This window comes from Electrona antarctica (genome assembly GCF_951216825.1).
Source record: "Electrona antarctica genome assembly, chromosome: 11".
NCBI lineage: Eukaryota > Metazoa > Chordata > Actinopteri > Myctophiformes > Myctophidae > Electrona > Electrona antarctica.
Window position 1 is genome coordinate 36,705,207 of NC_136792.1, and position 19,513 is coordinate 36,724,719.

Here is a 19,513-nt window from a genome sequence, read left to right on the forward strand (position 1 = left end):
AAAGTCAGTCAGTTAGCACATAAGCGAACACAACAAAAGCTGATTCTGACAGTTTATGACATCAGGAAAACTTTTCGTCTTTTGATAGATTTATAAAGTAACTATTTTGGTTGGAGATATACAGTGAAGCGGTTCTGGTGTTCCCAACTCTCGTTTGTAAACAAGTCTCCATGCTGTTTGAGCACCCAGCTGCAGTCCCAGACATTTCTCCTAAAGTGTCTCCCTCAAACGCGTCCAAAATTGTGTATGGTGTTTGCGACAAGTGGACGAGATCAAATACATTTGTTTACATCCAACGGCCTGGATGGAAGGCTGAGACCGAGGCTACTTCAGAAGTGTGTGTACAGATTTGGACCAATCAGATCGTTTTGTAGGCAAACCGGAACTTCTTTCCACACAAACTTGTCAGGGTTGCCAGGTCTGCTTATTTCCCGCTACTTTTGGCTTAAGGCTAATAATTAGTGTATGTAATACATTACCAAAACATTAATTATCATAGACATAGGCCTACATAGTATTTATAATGATAAATGCATACAATCTTTTTATTATGATTATATATGGTCATATTATTGTGTTTTTTTGGCTTGTTTTTCTTGATTTGGCTTTAAGAGTTGGCTTGTTTTTGGAGGTGGGTTGGCTTATTTCTCTCACACAATGTGGCAACACTGAAGTAAAAAAAAACAGACAAGACAACGTTGACATTTTTTATTAAAAATAAAAGTGAGTGAGTTTTCCTGATGTCATAAACGGTCAGAATCAGCTTAGTGTTCTAAAAGAGTGACTTTGAGAGCTGTTCCCCCGTTACAATGGAAGTCAATGAGAGCCTATTTTTATTTCTAATATGTACTATTAAACTGCACAACGGAGCGAAATAATTCATGGAACGGACTAGTTTGCTCATAACAAGGTAAGAAAACAAACCCTCTTTCTGAGGTCCACACATGCTGTACAGCAAATATATTTATTGACACTGCTTAAACATTTTGACCAGCATTGCAAGCGTGACCAGTTTTCTACCTTAGTAACCGTCGCTAACGTGGTATTGGCCAACAACGGGCTTGGGTGGGACTTAGCGAAGAGCTAATTGCCATTGGACACATTTCACCAAAGGGCCATATGAGACACACATCCCCGGGCAGACTGACACGCAGAGATTTGTGACTTATAGATTGGCCAAGAATGAGGGTTTCTGTCCCCGTTTCAATGCACTAGCTGACTAGCCAATGGTTCTCAAACCTTTTAATTTCAAGGAACCTCTAATCCGTAAGGGTGTCATGGTCTGTCGCCCTACAGACCATGTCTCCATGTCAACCACTCCCACATTACATTCCAGCTCTCAGTCCTTGCCACACACCTGCTCACACTCCCTCATTAGCCCAACAGTGCCATGCCCCTTTCACACCTGAGGACACTTCTCCAATCACCCTGCTCCCTATAAGACTGGACTCATTCCACACACACACACACACACACACACACACTGCCAGTACATACTATCTGTTCCTGAGATCATGTTTCCTTGCAGTTCTGTCTTCGTCGTGTGCCTCTGTGAGATTTTGGTATTTTGGACATTATGCTTCATGTAAGGTTGGCTTTTTGGACTTTCGAACTGTTTTGCATCCCTGCTTTGTGTTTGAACAGTTTAGCTTTTGTTTACCTGAGTTTCTGCTTGCACCCTTTGTAATTTTTGTGTAAGCTTTACCTTTGTTGGAATTAATAAATAAGTTAATTTGACCTTTCTCTGCTTGTGGCTCTGCGCTTGGGTTCCATCTTCTGCAAACCGTGACAAAGGGTCCATTTGTACACTCTCAATTAAACTTGAATTTATATAGCGGCGCTTTTCAAAAACCCAAGGATGCTTGAACGAGTACTTCACCCAAAACATGACCTATTTTCTATCAATTACACATCCCATGAATTCTTTTTTGTTTTTGTCGCATTCCTAAGCCAATAAGTTGATGACCGGGTCGTCAGTCACTCAGGCAAACCCAGGCGGAGGACTCAAAGACTCAAAGAGTCTCTGCCGGTCATAAACCCATTTAGACCTGAGGCAGATTTTTGGAAAGGTCTTTCTGAGAAAAATCTGGAATAGTACCAAAAAAAGACTACAAAACACGCGTGTTCCCACATTCCCGGCTTCTGAGAAAAAGTAACCGCGGCAGCCGGTCTAAATGGGTTAAGGGAATTAGGAATTCAAGGCTTCATGCGATGTGTAATGGAAATATAGATATTTATTTTTTAAATTTTTGGGGTGAACTAGTTCTTTAAATTCTGAGAGGGTCCATTCGGTTCCATTTGTACAATCTCAGAGTTACAGACCTGTAAGGGTCCATTTGGTTCCATTTGTACAATCTCAGAGTTACAGACCTGTAAGGGTCCATTCAGTTCCATTTATTTTGTACACTCTCAGAGTTACAGACCTGTAAGGGTCCAAATCGGTTCCATCAACAAACTCAACAAACCCTTGGAACCACTGCACCAGACCCCTGGCAGCACACCTAATGTCAGCTCCCAGTACTTACTGTTACCCAAGCAGTGCTACTCATACGCTGCCCGTTATCGAACCCAGGACCTCGTGGTCCAAAAAGGCGAGTGTTCTAACGACTGCTCTACCCGGGAACTCCTGTGGGGTACATAACGCTGCTGTTGGGCAGGAACCTCTTATCTCCATATTGTAACTTTTTGTTTTTACGTACATGTATGCCCTGCTGGCCTACTTGATCATACTAGTGTCACGCAAAACTATCAAAAGTTATCAGATCTGCAAGGTGGAAAGGTTTTGAGCTTGTATATCTGCTATTTTGAATTTGAATCATGAAAATATAGGACGTTTCAACCGAAAAGCGACGATAAGTGTTTATTTATGCCCCGCAATGTCCAAACCAATCAACTGCTTGAATGTCTGCTATTAGCAAATAAGGGTTTATTTGTGGAGAAATAATGGTAAACACGGACATCTCGTGGTCGTGGTAATGACTCAACTTCAGCTTGTATAAATGACTGGGACAGTGCCAGGACTATTTTCTGCTTGAATCGCTGCCAGGCGCTCTGCCAAAAACACAAAACACTGGAGGGCAAGAGAGAGAGAGAGAGAGAGAGAGAGAGAGAGCTGCGATGTGAGGTACAGCAGCTGGGAAGGGGAGAACTCCAGCACATCTTCACCATAGAACGTCAATAGGTGTCCAGTGCAAGGAACAGTCATAAGGACATTCCTGCACTGCGTCACCTTCGTAAACGAAAGGTCATTTTTGGAGGACTTTTTTTTCAGCTCCTCGTGACAGCCACCTGTCCTTTGGAAAGGATCATACTGACCAGTGACCACGTCCCTTTTATTAAAAAGTCAGGAGTAAGCCAGAAAGTACATTGGCCTGAATCAGGTTTAATCCCATTTAATTAATTTTAATGCTACATAATATAACTGACAGTGTACTTTTTTGTTAATAGTCATAAATTGTTATAAACGCTTTTGGTGAAATTATTAAGAAATATCATGTAGTTTTATTTTGGATTTGTTTTATGTTTTATTTTTCCTGAAGAATTTAGGTCATTAGTTAAGAAGGTGAAGGTTATGATTGGTTTAAGGGGGTAATGTACAACTGGGTGGTGTACTGTGATTGTCTATTTTATTTGACTTTCTTTAAATGTTATTGTTGTCAGACGTAATGTCATATTGTGTATACCTGCTATTTTCTTTGTGTTATGTTAAGGTAGCTAATCTGCCAAAAAACAATTGGTGGTTCTACACAAATCGTTTGCTGCATGCAACACATGTGAAACGTTGAAAAAAGAAAAAGAAATGCATGGCAGAAATTGGCACTGGAAGCTCAAAATCGTTTTATGTGGACACACAGCCTTAGGCAATAAACAGGGTACAACGGTACATAAAAAGGCAGATGCACAACTTGTCACGACCGTTTCTCTCCCTGAATCTTTGCAGGGGATGACTGATTGCACAACAGGTGTCTAGTCTGATTAGCTCGGCTCAAGCCAGGTGTGACTGCTTAAATCAACCATCAGCCCATTCCAAAATGTGTTAGAACTCTCTCCATCATTAATCTCTGTATAGACAAATCCACGGAGGGGTGCCCTGGGCGCAGTCATAGCTGAGGCGTAACATTAAATCATTGCCCCCACTAAAACCCCCGGCGCTGCCAGCTACCGCCACCATAGACAGCTCTCTATTTCTCTTAAAATAGTCAACTCAAAATCACGAGATCAACTGGGTGGGCTTTACGGTAAATATTAGTGAGACGTTTATGAATTAATACAATTACAAAGCTCAAAAACACGTTAAAGACGTTCCTGGCGCCATAGACGTTAATGAAGTCCTTGGACACCTCAGTATTGATCACCTACACCTGGCCTACAGGGCACTGCTCCATGGATTCGTCTATATGCACTCGGGTATTGTGCAGCCGTAAAGTGCCTGCCCACCACTGCGAGGTTGTGGGTTCTAGGGGTGTCAAACTGGTGATCCGTGGGCCGCATGTGGCCCAGGGAGAGGTCCAATGCGGCTCGTGAGATGATTTTCAAAAAGGAAACAACGCTGCTACTCCCCCTCCCCCACCTGCCCCGCTAATGGCCCTGCTGTAGACGGCTTTGTCTCTGCCCAGGTGTGGAATGTTGTCACTGACGGGCTCGTTAACAGTTTAAGGGCCCCAGATGGAGATCACCGTCAAGTTCACGGTCAGTTGCCCGAGACGGAGATTGATAAATAGGACGGAGATTAATGATATCAAAACCGGTCGCATCGCTCCACAGCCTAGGAGCGCTTGTTGCCCAATCCTCGGTGTTGCACAACAGTGACACGTCATCGAAAATGTTCCCTGCCTGTTTAGCGGATGAAAACGAAAACGTTCATAACTCGCGATCTAAATCATCCCGTCTAATTATGAAAAAAGATCCTGTGTTATTCTTACCTCCCATTGTTGTCGATCGACTCTAGAGTGGTGTGGCTATTGTTAGCTGCTACACAGACATTCACAACAACTTCCGGTCCGCCGGTAAAAGTGGTCCGGGCGCTATAAATGATGGGCACATTTTATTAATGGATTAAATAGGCCCGGGCCCTCAAGGTGTTAACAGTCTATTCAACTACTAGTTGAGTTGTGGTGGATACTCTCCTCACTGATCCTTAGCAGGACATGAAGAGGCTAACCATAGTTACAGCTCAATGGAGTTTAATTTCTCTTAGGCTACACGCACGCACGCACGCACGCACGCACGCACGCACGCACGCACGCACGCACGCACGCACGCACGCACACAAATGGACAAGATGGTCAGAGCAAAGAGATGGCAGATTGCATGATGGCAGGTGAGTCAGTAGGATTGACTGAGTGATGACACTCAGATGTGTGTGGGGAGGAAACAATTGCAACAACTAAATTGGGAAGAAAAAAAAGAAATAAACCCGACCACAATATGTGTGTGTGCTTATGTATTTGTTCATGAATGCCTGTGTGTGTGTGCGTATACGTTTGCATTCGTCCATGCACGTGCCCTGGGCCCTCACCTTAGCGGAGGTCTCGAACCAGCCCACAAAGCCGTTCTCCTGACAGAACTGCTCCATCTTGATCCCGTTGTTGGTGAGGACGTCCCGCCCCTGGTCGCACTTATTGGCCAGCAGCACCGTGGCCACATTCTTCCCATTGGCCAGTGTCAGCTTGGAGTCCAGGTCCTCCTTCCATTTGGTGACGGCCTCGAGGGAGGCGGGCCTCGTGACGTCGAACACTATGAAGGCGCCCATGGCCTCGCGGTAGTAGACCCGCGTCATGTTGCCGAACCTCTCCTGACCTGGATGCACGCGCAGGCACGCACATACAGACACACAGACAGACAGAAACATCAGTGGTGTACAGTAAGTACTATATTTTCGTTGCTGTCGAGCAGAAACCCCTCATCTCCATATTCTAATTGGTGTGGACGGAAAAAAGTGGTCAGAGTACAAGATGTAACTCAAGTGCAGTACTGTAAAAGATATAGGGGTTCTCAACCTTTTAGTTTTTGACCACGACGGAGGGGCGCCGTCTCTATAGCGAACTTGAGCCATGAGAGACACCACCGGCTACCCAGCTACCCCTGTCTGGTAACCATGGAGCAAAGAAGGGCAGTGTCGTAGGCCAATCAGAAGCAGGCGGGGCCGGTCTTTACCGGACCGGGACGTAGTATTGAATCCCCCTCCCCCCCCCCCCCTCACCCCCTACATAGGCAGGCTATATAAACTTAATTTCCAACCATTCAGTTGTAAAACAATCAACACAATCAAATACGAAATCACCACAGCCAAACAAAATGTATCAAAAATAAATAATTACAAAACAAAACATTTGAATTAGATAGTTGGGCCTGATTTTGGACAGATGGATTCAATCTTGGTTTGATTGGGACACACAACAACACCAGACTGTGTTTGCTTTTGACACATCAGTGAATAGGTTCTTGTATAAATTCTACTAATTAGGCTATTTAAATGAGTTAAACGTTCAGAAAGCAATCTGGTGACCCCAGAGGGGGGGTTGCGATCCACAGGTTGAGAACCCCTGCTCTAAGACTAGAGAGGTTCTTCCACCACTGCATAAAGATACAGAGGGAGTGAGATGCGAGCATGAAGCTCATTAGAGACAAATTAAATATTCAGTGTGTTCATTACGGAGATGCTGAGATGGAGAGAGAGAGAGAGGTACAGAGATGAAAGGGCAATGCAATGGGTGGAGGAGAGCCAGATGGACTAATTAAGATTAAGTGTGTGCGTGTGCACGTACGTGTATAATTTACTACACCTGTTAGGGTCAAATGTCCCCACCCACACGTATAGTATAATTTGAGAAATTTACATTGTGTGAGGATCATTCTCCTGGTTCTCACAAGAAAACAAAAATACTTTTAGAGTAAGGCTTTGCAATTAGAAACGTCCTGATAGTTCGGTCCCGTGCGATAAATCCAGTTGGAATGTTCTGTCTAATTTCCTCTTCCATGTCCTCAGTGAGAGCAGCACTGGTAGGCTACCTGCTGATCACATAGCATAATGTCTGCCATTATTCTACTTCTCAGAACTCCCCGTTAACCCCTACATCTAAACTCCCACATGCCAAAGTCTTCTTAACCCTTAACCTAATCTAAGGTTTAGGGTTAATTATACAGTACAGAAGTCCTGACGTCATGGGTCCTCGCTCCGCGGGTCACGGGAGTGTTTTGCTCATTCAAAACCCCATGTTTTTTGTGTTTAGTTTTTTGGCATCCAGCCAGGCGATTCAAGGTTCAATCTTGTGCTTCATTATTACATACTTTTGTTGGGCTTCCTTCAGACAATGCAGCAGCAAGGTAATACAAAATAAAAATAAAAGAATATATATATATATATATTATTATTTTTATCCTACGATTTTGTAACCCAATTTTTCACCCCTGTGTCAATTATCTAATGTGATCCTGAGCTCTACACACCCTCTGCCAACCTGGGGAGAACAACAGACTTGAACTCATGCTTCCTTCATGCATGAGTGTCCAAGTTGCTCCTTTACACCTGACAGGGGGGAGTTTCCCTGGTTGGACGTAGCGCATGGAAGGAAAACGTTATTCCAACCAGATCCTTTCCCCTCCATCAGGCTGGCCAGGGGGAGGCAGTTTAGAGACCAGGATTACTGCATGTTCTTTGTGAGGGTACCTACCCAAGGGGCCAGTGAGGCGCTCCAACGTTGAAGCACTGGGCCCTAGTGGTAGGAGGAAGGACTGCAGGCGGACCCGTGGATTCATGACGAGGAAACCCCGTGCAGCTGGGCTTTAACATTGAGCGCTCGGTTGCACTTCCGCATTTGACCACCAACATTTGGTGGTCAAATGCAGAAGTAGACGTTCTGAGACGGTCCTTCCGGGTGCTTCAAAACACAACTGAGCAACTTCCACTGACATGAATATCGGGGGGGGCGGAGCTTCGCGCCAGTTCAGTCTCTATCCGTCTTTATACTCTATGTACCTACCCAGCTCAGTGGCCTTGTGGTTAGAGTGTCCGCCCTGAGACTGGGATGTCGGGGTTCAATCCCCGGCCGGGTCATACCAAAGACTGTAAAAATGGGACCAAGTGCCTCCCTGCTTGACACTCAGCATCAAGGGTTGGATTGGGGGTAAGTCCCTGCGACATACTAGCGTCATGTCCAGATGTACTTGTACATCAAGCTGCCTCACACTACAGAAACAGGAGATAGGCTCCTGCCCTATGGGCCTCATGGCTCGGCAAGGCTACTTACTTACTTACCTACCCTAGGGGACACGGGGAGAACATGCAAGCTCCACACAGAAAGGCCCTTTCGCCAACCCCGCCTTGGGTATGGGCACTGATGACGCGGAGGAGAGAACACGCCGCCAGCACCCACAGCGTCCCCAGCGGGAATAGAACCCGCTGTGAGGCTGTGAGCACTATTAATAATAATAATAATAATAATAATAATGAATAGAAATTTAAAAAAGAGAGTGCAAAAACAGAGTAAATTGAGAACATCAGCGTATGTAGGCTACACATGCATATGATCTTGGCATATATTGTATACACCAACAGCATTTTGGCTATTTGAAAATATGACCATAGACCAAGTATTTGTTTACAAACATTAAGACTGATCGCACAGGGGACTGTTTCATGTTATCAATTCTCGAAAAATCTCCAAACCTGTTGTTTTGGGTAGCGCTGGTTTCAGTTCACTCAACCTCCTCTTGTGTGTTGGCTAGTGAGGTGCACCCTAGCAGACATTTATACTTCATTGCGCAACAGTATTGCACGCAGAGAACAGCTGATATACAAACTCACATCGCGTCGCGGATGCGACTGTTGTGAGAATAGAGGTCTGCGTGCACGACACCATCGCGGGATGAAGCATAAATTATACTTGATGGGCTGCAGGTGCGCGTGCAACGGCAGCCATGCACAAACAGGCTCTGCTGCCATGATCATGAGCGCACCTCCCGAACATAAACCAATGGATTATATATTTCAAGAGTGAGATCACAATAAAAATCATAATCATTCTTCCTCCACACTGGGAGAAAACAGCATCTGAAAGTTTGATGGGGCATTCTTTTAGGGGACTGCCCATAGATCCGAAGTCCCGTTAGTCCGAACATGCGGAAAGGTTGTCGAACATGCGCTGCTGGTTGGCGAACATACGCTGCTCCCGTGCTTGCGCTTATGTTTAGGTTATGTTTCTGGCTTAAGGACTGACCGAACACAGAACAGAGAATGTTTGCTTTCGCCATCTTTGTTGAAGAAAAGTCTGTAGTCCTTTAAACGTCAATTTGAAACTGCCCCTCACCCATACGTCTCTGGACCCCCACTTTGAAACTGCCCCTCACCCATACGTCTCTGGACCCCCACTTTGAAACTGCCCCTCACCCATACGTCTCTGGACCCCCACTTTGAAACTGCCCCTCACCCATACGTCTCTGGACCCCCACTTTGAAACTGCCCCTCACCCATACGTCTCTGGACCCCCACTTTCAGAACCCCTTCTCTTGAAACTGCCCCTCACCCATACGTCTCTGGACCCCCACTTTCAGAACCCCTTCTCTTGAAACTGCCCCTCACCCATACGTCTCTGGACCCCCACTTTGAAACTGCCCCTCACCCATACGTCTCTGGACCCCCACTTTGAAACTGCCCCTCACCCATACGTCTCTGGACCCCCACTTTCAGAACCCCTTCTCTTGTGTATCATCCTCAAACCACTGGATAACAGAAATAAAACTAGAGATTGGCAGAAAAGTTAACATTTAAGTTAACCCATTAAAGCTGCTCTACAAGGTCACAGCGCTGTAGAATCGTGACACTTAGCTGTAGTTGTAGATCGGATATTTTCACTGAGATAAAATCGGACTAATCTGTAAAAAATAAAAGTAAAAATAACTGAATTTGAGTTTAAATACAAATACTAGGGGTCAAGGGTACAACACCTTTAATAGAGTGCATCAGATTTGGTTTATCTGATTCATCAAAATTACAATTCTTGACATAATGCTGTGATAATCCAATGATCACAGATATATCAAAGTGATCCAATCAGGTTTTTGTTTTTGTTAAGATCGTTTTTGTTTTTGTTTTGAATTAGGCTAAATTCAATCGGATTAACTCAGATAGAGATTAACTACTTAAGACCACATGCGATATAGAGCAGAGGTTGAGCACTATTTCCTGAGCTTTCAACACAAACTCTGGAGATTCTGCCGATAAAAATAGAACAAGGCTGAAGGTGATGTTTGTCTTATGTTTGCTTGTGACAGTGATGTATTACGTCTGGAATGTGGGAAAATGTCTCCAACCTACCACCACTACCACAGTGCCCCAGCTCACTTTACTAGGCTGGGTCTGGGATGGCTATAGGACAGCTAGTACAACAATTTACAATGGGTCTGATCTTGAGGCTATAGGCTTAGGGGATCGGTTCGGTTCCCATGTGTCTGTCAAACTACTTCACTAGTGTGAGAGACGCTCACAGGCACAACACCAGCTCACCCGATCTCGTTCACCCAAAATTCTGCAAAAACATGTGAATGTTTATATAAATAATAAATAATAAATTAACTGGTTCATTGGCCATGCCCGATGAACATCTGACCGACCGAAACGTTGCTGCTTAAATACAATTCTGTATGTTTTTTTCCTAATATTGTGCCACCAGAACGTGGAACGCCAGACCACCGGCCATCAAACGGTGCGACTCCCTGTCTTCATTCAAAACCACCATAAAAAAGCACCTGTCCGTAATTCATGACAGGACCTGGATATTAACCCCGGCCTATGTATGTCAGAAGCAGTTTTGGGCTGATTTCACCCCTGAGCCCCGAGCAGAGAGTTCCAGCCAGTGGCTGTAGATCGGTAATGTTATATATATGTGACAGAGCAGCCTCTGTCAGAGTAATGTTGTTCAACAATACACATTCATTGTATTGTTTCTGTATTGTATTTGTAACAAGTTGATTCTCAGTCCCACAGAAGGTGCACACTCTGCTGTGACATGTGAATCTAATATACTTGTGTTTATCTATGCAGATGCTGTAATTGGGACGCTGCCTTGATTGCCTGAAGAGCTGTGATTGATTGCTTTAGGGGAGCGTCTTGTGTGTTACTAAATGCGTTGTGATTTGCTGACTGCTTAGCCAGGGGTGGAGTCAGGAGTCTATATAAAGGGGAAATGGCTCAGTAGAGAGGGGGCTGCCATGGGGAGAGGTTGACTCCAGCACCTCTCTGTTAAGTTGTTATGTTATGTTCTTTGAGTTCTTTATTTCACTTATGTTGTCCAGGCCTGGATTTAATTAAACTTATCTTTCACCTGCACGTCTGCCTCATGTCCTATGTCATTTTTATGGTTTTATTACTGACAAACAGCCGATCTACGATCCCACTTGGTAACAATATATTTAAAAAAAAATGAATAGAAATGATTGAGTTATGCTGTGTGCTCAAGGGTCTGCAATTGGGTGGATCGCAAAAGACAAATGCAAAAAAAGTTGGCTAAATACTGTTCTGTCTCAGCTATTATGGGCACGTCTGTCGCCAGATGTGGGAAGTATAATTAAATTTGCGGATGATACCACAGTGATCGGATTAATAACCGACAGTGACGAGAGGGCCTATAGGAGGGAGATAGAAGATCTAACTCTATGGTGCGACAACAACAACTTCTCACTTAACACCAATAAGACCAAAGAAATCATTGTAGACTTTAGGAAGTCCAAAGGTATCCACACCCCCATTTCCATCAAGGGGTCATCTGTTGACATAGTTGATAACTTTAAATTCCTGGGCATACACATCACAGACACATTCACATGGTCACTCAACACTGAGTACATCCTCAAGAAGGCGCAGCAGCGACTGTACTTTCTGAGGCGCCTTAAAAAATGTGGCCTAAGTAAAAAGGGACTAGTTCACTTTTATAGTTAAATGGTGCATTTATATAGCGCCTTTATCCAAGGTGCTTTACATAGATTGTCCACTACATTCACCCATTCATACACTGATTGCGGCGGAAGCCATGCAAGGTACCAACCAGCACATCGGGAGCAATTTGGGGTTCAGTGTCTTGCCCAAGGACACTTCGACATGTAGACAGGAGGAGCCGGGATTCGAACCGCCGACCCATGGATCATTGGACGACCTGCTCTACCTCCTGAGCCACAGTTGTATAATTGAAAGTGTCTTAACTGGCTGTATCACATGCAGTGTGGTACGGTAACACGACCGCTCAGGACTGCAACAGGTTGCAGAGGACGGTTAAAACAGCAGCTAAAATCATCGGCACAGCACTACCCAGCCTCCACAACATCTACACCACTCGCTGTACGAAAAAAGCCCACGACATCATTAAAGACACCAGCCATCCCGCAAATACCCTGTTCCAACCACTCTCTTCCAAAGAACACTACCAGAGCATAAATTCTCGTACCACCCGTCTCACTAACAGTTTCTTCCCCCAGGCAGTCAGGCTGCTGAACAGCTGACATTGAACTGTATTGCACTGTCACTTCACTTTGCACTTTGTGTTCTTTCTTTGCACTATAGATGTTTGTTTTTGTCCTGTGTCTATAAGACTGAGAGTGCTCTGAGCAAAATCATTTTCACTGTATTTATACTCTGTATCTATACATATGACAAATAAACCTGAACCTACAGGCCATATCTACATATAACTCTCTGATCTCACATGAGTGTCGGCTGGCCTTCTGCCCCCATAGCCCCCCCACCCCCCCTCTCCTCTCGTGCACCCACCCAGGCGGTCCAGTGAGTGCACGTGGTCATGTGTCTGGCTCTCATGTGAGTGAGATTTGAGGCCTGGACTGTGGCGCCGTAGAAAGCTTTGATTGTGAGCTGAGTCTTCCTGAGGCACTGTGCTGCGTTGTGAGCTTGTAGATGGGCTATTTTCACTACTTCTTAAACATTTGCAATTCATGTATTAGATTTGTCTTTTATTGCTCCGTGAAATTACTGAGAAAAAACACAATTGAATTTGTTTTTAATTCATGAAAAGAAAAAGCTTTTTTGAAAAAGTTTTAAACATTGTATATATACACTGATACCCCCGGGGTCGCCAAATATTTTGGGGGGGGGTCCTCAGATTATTAAAAAAAAAGCAACTGAATGGCTGGAAAATGGAAATTAAGAGGTTACATAGTTATTTTTCTCTATCATAATGGTTATTGTAGCAGTCAATTTGTATTGGGAGTGGGGCAGGGCGGGGGTCCCCAGCCAAAGACGTTGAGAACCCCTGCTATAGAGTGTCGTAGTCCCGCCCCGGAAAAGAAATCCCCGTTCATTTTCCTCATAGACCTTTCAGAAAGTATTTATTTAAAGACGTTTACGCCGTGGACAAAGCCAACTCTTGTTGTGACAAATCATGACAATAAACACAATGTTTTGGGCCAAATAATAATAATAATAATAATAATTAGAAAGTAGAAAAAAACGGCAGGTTAGAACACTTATTTTGTTGTTTTTCTTCTTTGTAATTATTTGTTTGGTCCAAAATATTGTGTTTGTTGTCATGATTTGTCACGACTCGAGTTGGCTTCGTACGACACTTAAAAGGTCTTTAAAGGTCCTTAAAAATGTCTATGGGAAAATGCATTGGGATTCATTTCCTGGGCCTGGTGTCGTCATGAAAGGGGACAACACGCACGCACCTACAGTAAGAGCCTGAAATCCCCCAAGAACACACAAGGCAGGTGGAGCCTCCTGTTGGCTCTGGCATAGAGAAAGGACAATAGCTGGAAGCCTGGTTGAGAGGGGCAGTGATTTGGCCAATCACTGCTGACCCGCCAACTGGAGAGTGTTGTGGTTAAGGGAAGCAACACTCTTGGGTTGGGGACCAACTGATGGTTCCAGACCAAGGCTTTATCCATTATAGATGGATTATAATCGAATCTTTGATGTATTTACAGACTGAAGTATTTTATTAAGTACAATTTTGAGGTATCTGTATACTTTACTTGAGTCTTTCCAATTTCCAGTACTTTTACTTCTACTCCACTACATGTCAGAGGAAAATATTGTACTTTTACTCCACTACATATTTGAAATTTTTAGTTACTACTAGTTGTTTTGTATTACTACAAAACATACAGTAACCACATCAGCCATCTGAAAGTAGCCGATCTACAAGTTCACAATGTGTCGATAATATGCAATGCAATGTGAGCTTGTAGATCTGCTCTTTTCAAAATATTTTATAGCCTACATTTGGAAGTTTGAAATGAGACATTCTGCATAATGAGTACTTGTACATTTTAAATTCCGGATTTTTACTTGTGATGGAGTATCTCTATATTGGAGTAGTCAACTTTTAGTTGATACTTCAAGTAAAACATTTGAGTACCTTTCCCACCACTGCAAGGACGGCCTGGCAAGAGACAGGCCTCTGTAAAGGGTCTGTAAAAGTAAAACATGTTGGCCCATAATTAATGACATGCCCAAAAATATGGATGCCAGAGATGAAAGTGCTCAAGTGTGCCTGTGGATTTTATAAATATTGAAGCATAAATAAATAGTGAAGCACTGAAAAGCATTAAAGCATTATACGTTGCATATAAAATAGCAAATATAAAATACTGTATACTTCTGAACATTTGTGCAAATCTCTCTCTCTCTCTCTCTCTCTCTCTCTCTCTCTCTCTCTCTCTCTATATATATATATATATATAAAAACTGGCCTGGTCAATAATCCATCCACGATGAGGGGGTGTGTATAGATCATATGCACACGGCAGTCATCTTGCCAAGCCCGTACTTCCAAACAATAAAGTCCTTATCTGATTGTATTAAACGTTAAACTCACCAACATTGCAGCTGTACGGAAAGCTTGAATTACCCGCCATCTGCAAAGTGTTAAAACAAATCAACCATATAATAGACATAGCTACTTTCTGTCAAGAAATTGAAAGTGTTGGAGTTTGGAAGTGCTCGTTGGGTAATCACTCTCAACAGCCCTGCGTAGTGAGTAGTCTACCACCTGTTTTGAGGCAGCAGGACATTGCTTTACTGAAAACGAGTGCTTCCAAACTCCAATACTTAGAAAAATAAACACCTGCAAGGATTTCTGGACAGAAAGTAGATCATAAGTTATAACATTGTGGATTTTTATGAAACGATCACTTTGCAGATAGAAAGAGGATAATTCAAGCTTTTCGTACAGCTGCAATGTTGGTGAGTTTGACGTTGTTTAATACAATCAGAAAGGACTTTTCTGTTTGGATGTCAATTGCAAATTGCGGCTAGGTGCCACCCTGCCATTAACTTAATGGCAAGATGGCACCATGTGCATGTGGTATATGGAGGCGTTGCAGATAGGGGGCACTCAAACCAGAAAGGGGTTTGTGACAATAAATGGTAAATGGTGCATTTATATATAGCGCCTTTATCCAAGGCGCTTTACATAGATTGTGCATTACATTCACACATTCATACACCGATGCCCGGAGGAAAGTGGAAACCTGCATGTAAGGCACCAACCTGCATATCAGGAGCAATTAGGCAACCTTGCGGTTCCCATCTAGCCACTCTACGCCTGAGCCACCGCCGCCCCAAAAATGAAGTAGTGTGTCAAAATGTACTTAAAGTACTAAACACAAAAGTACTACTGCTAACTATGCAGAATATCACATTTTAGGACATAGGACAGAAGTGGTTTACTATGTTTTATAATACTAAACTAAATATGCAAAGTAACTTGTAACTTAACTGTTAAATGATTGTTGTAATGAAGTAAAAAAGAAAAAACCTCTGAGAGTATAAGTATATTGAAAAATGGAAATACTCAACAAAGTAAAAGTAGGCTACCGCAAAACTGTATTCATGTATGCCTACAGTACTTGAATGAAAGAGGAAAATGTAAACTGTGTTAAAGAGTGTTAAAAAGTGATACATATCCCTATAGGCTGTTCACTGCAGGTCAAACACTACAGGGTAATGGCAGGCTGCATATAACACTGACCTTACAGTACACAATGATGTAAGCAACACAGCTGCAGCTAATCACACTTATGATGAGTGGCAAATTTGGCAATATACACATACGCATAAATCTAACACATCCATTATTATTAGCCAATAGCTGCAGCTGTGTTGCTAGTTGCTTACACTGTCCGGCCATGTGTTTCCAAACTCAGCCACACACACACACACACACACACACACACACACACACACACACACACACACACACACACACACACACACACACACACACACACACACACACACACACACACACACACACACACACACACACACACACACACACACACACACACACACACACACACACACACACACACACACACACACACACACACACACACACACACACACACACACACACACACACACACACACACACCAAATCAAAATGGACCCATAAGAATATGGTCCACTTCACAAACATGTTATTGGATAGTAATTAGTTATGCAATTCATGTGTTCCTCACTTTAATATTGCAGCTGGCAAAGGTGGTTCTACTCAAGTAAATAAGTTGGCTACCTCAGAATTGTACTTTGGAATACTCAAGTATTACTTTCCACCACTGACCACATGACTTTAGTTTTGGAGCTGTGCCAAGTTTGTTTTCTCCTTTCAAAGTGTGTCTGCTTTAGTGCTTTATCAAACTCTATAACAGTGGTTCTCAAAGTGTGGTCCAGGGACCATCAGGGTTCCTTAACCCATTTTGACCTGAGATCAGATTCTAAAAATGTCTTCTACATTCTGACAGTTTTCTGAAAAAGCTATGTTTCTGTCAGTCGTTCTTCGATTTTTCAAAAATAGCAGACCTACAAGCTTGTAGCGCGCCACTCGGTGGCGCGCTATGAGCTTGTAGATCTGCTATTTTTCAATAGCTAAAGCATAACATAATGCTAACACCAAAAGGGGTTCCCGCCCAAAATGGGTTTAAGGGTGCTTCCAATTGGACCCTTTACAGGTCTGACTGTAGCTCTGAGTTATAGCCGTGTTTGCGAACCATTGCTCTCTATAACATAATTTGTTATGATATGCATACTGCATAGGGTAGGTGTGGTTATGTCAGATTTGAACTTAAGAATGAACACATTTACACTACAGGTCAGCTGGTTGAGATGTGTGACATCATGTGGTTTCCTCTTGGAGAGATAAAGATTATAGTAGGTTATGGTTTCTCTATAGAGACCACTGTGTCCAGACCTGATGAATCCATGGCATTATGTATTACAGTGGACTTAAGACTACTTTACACAAACACTTGTAGGTATACTACTTCATCTTAAACTTTAAAACACAAGTGAACATTACATAACTGTCTATTGAACCATACGTTTTAATATAACCAGTGACTGTGAAACCTCACATTGCTGCATGGGATAATTACAAGGCTACTTTATTCACATTCCGAAAAGGGTTAAGATTAATCCAAAAACATAAAAACTGCATGAAACATCGCTTATATCTCTTAGATTATGTTCTGTTATCACTTTATTTATTTTTTTACCTGCGATGTCCCATAGTTGGAGACGCACGGTGGTCTGATCCCAGTTGAGCACTTTGAGAGCGAAGTCCACCCCGATGGTGGCCCGGTAGTTGGGGCTGAAGTTATGGTGCACGTAGCGTTTGATGATGCTGGTCTTCCCCACCCCGAGGTCCCCGATCACCAGGATCTTATACAGATGCTCCTTGTGGCTGTTCTGCATGCTGACCGATGAGGAGAGGGCGACGGATGAGCATCAATGCCCCCGTTTAGTCAAGTTATGGATGGAGAGGAGCGGGAGAATAGGGGCGAAAGGCAGAAAGAGAACGAGGTTTGGAGTTGGACGGAGATTGAGCCCGCAGAGGGAAGCGGTGGGTGGGGTACTGTAGTGGAACTGTACGCCCTTGCCTGTCTGCCTGCTGCGCCCTAAGGAGAAGGAAGTGAAGAGCAGGCAGCCAAGCACAAAAAAGTCGTGTGCACTTTGTGGAACTTGTGACTTTGCGCGCAGAGCGGTCGAGAGCAGCTCTGAGAAATAGCCTCACTCTGCCTGTAGCCTACTCAATTTTTTTCCACCCAATAAAGGACCACTTCACCCTTTTTCAATGTATCTATCTTAATATGCTAATTTTATTATGCTCGTTAGCCTATATATCAACATGCATGCTTAGCTTATAATTCATAGTTCTCACTTCTCACACATTTATAACTACGAGTCCAGTACAGTCCCAGAGTTTAAAAACCTGGGACCTGGTCCACCGTCCACTTCATTTGGAAAGACTGTATAGTCAACTACCTTGGAATCCCCATTGTGATGTCACTGGTGCATCGTGCATGGTCAGTTGGTCACAGGTTTCTGAACTGTCCACAGCCCACCAATGAGACGCAGGTGCATGGAAATAGAGCCTTCTTTCTTATAATGAATTAGTGAGGACCAATTAAAAGATACGGTTGATACACTTTAACTAATAATAACAATAATAATAATAATAACTCTGCAGGGAAAAGGCCTGCAGTATTCCAACTGCCACTTAAATACCAAAGTAAAAGTACATTTTTTTCAATGGTCTACAGATCTGGTTTTAAATGTTAAATTATGAAATATGGCATACATGATTAATGTATTCTTTGTAGTAGTAGGCCTAATCTAAATCTGCAAAGTAGCCTATCTTGTAACTAACGTTTTCAATTAATTGCAGTGGAGTATTACAGAAAAATGCAAATACTCAAGTACTGTAAAGTAAGGAAAACAAGAATGATGACTCAGTCATAACTGCTAGGTGCAGAAAGCTCTCATTTATGAACATCTACAGTATAATCAGTTTGTGTGCTGCAGCCTCTGCCTCAGCTCACAGCTTCACGTTGCGGCATTCAGAATATGCATTTTATGCCGTTCAGACTATAGGTCTTATGGGTAAGTTTCCCATTTGCTAAGAGGCAGCCTAGAGACGAGGCAGCCAATCATGAAAAAGTGTCCACTACGGTCACTACTAGAGGTAGTAGCAAATGTAGTCCAGGCGCTTTTCAAGCACCTGGCAGAAATACCTCAGAATTGCACTCGAGTATACAGTGAGTATACAGTACTTGCAAATGTAGGTTAGGAGGCGAGGTGAAAACTGAGATGGCTGCTATAGGGTTAAACCCCCTTTTAGTGGAGCTAAGAAGCACTGTGGGAAATACCATGAAAGATGTCATTTTTATGGTATATTATTAATATTCATAATGTTCATGCCGGGGGTGGTAGGCGTAGGCTACATAAAAGTCAAACTAAATTACCCACAGATATCATGTTAAATGTCAAATCAATGGAAATGCAAAGTCTCTGACAGGTGGAAACCTCAGATATGTCCAAAACGTTTCAGGATTCAAATTGTGGTCTTGCTTTTACTTAGAGTAGCACTATGTAACTTTTTTTTAAATGAATGAATAAAACATAATTTCGTCCAATCTGTATGATAGAGTTAATTGACTATTGAGACATTTAGATCATGTGAAAGGTCATGTCTCACGTGACCTAGACACATCCGACACAAGCAGG

General features: G+C 43.1%; 1 protein-coding gene across 1 annotated transcript in view; it reads right to left on the reverse strand.

The window, feature by feature from the left end:
- rab38a (RAB38a, member RAS oncogene family) overlaps positions 1–17,701 on the reverse strand; it is a gene marked incomplete at both ends in the record, with an annotated part of 20,645 nt that extends 2,944 nt beyond the window's left edge. Inside the window, 2 exons of the mRNA XM_079514596.1 lie at positions 5,519–5,799; positions 17,503–17,701. Of these exons, the coding sequence (XP_079370722.1) occupies positions 5,519–5,799; positions 17,503–17,701 (480 nt within the window). The remainder of the gene's footprint in view (positions 1–5,518; positions 5,800–17,502) is intronic.
- Positions 17,702–19,513: the final 1,812 nt, after the last annotated feature.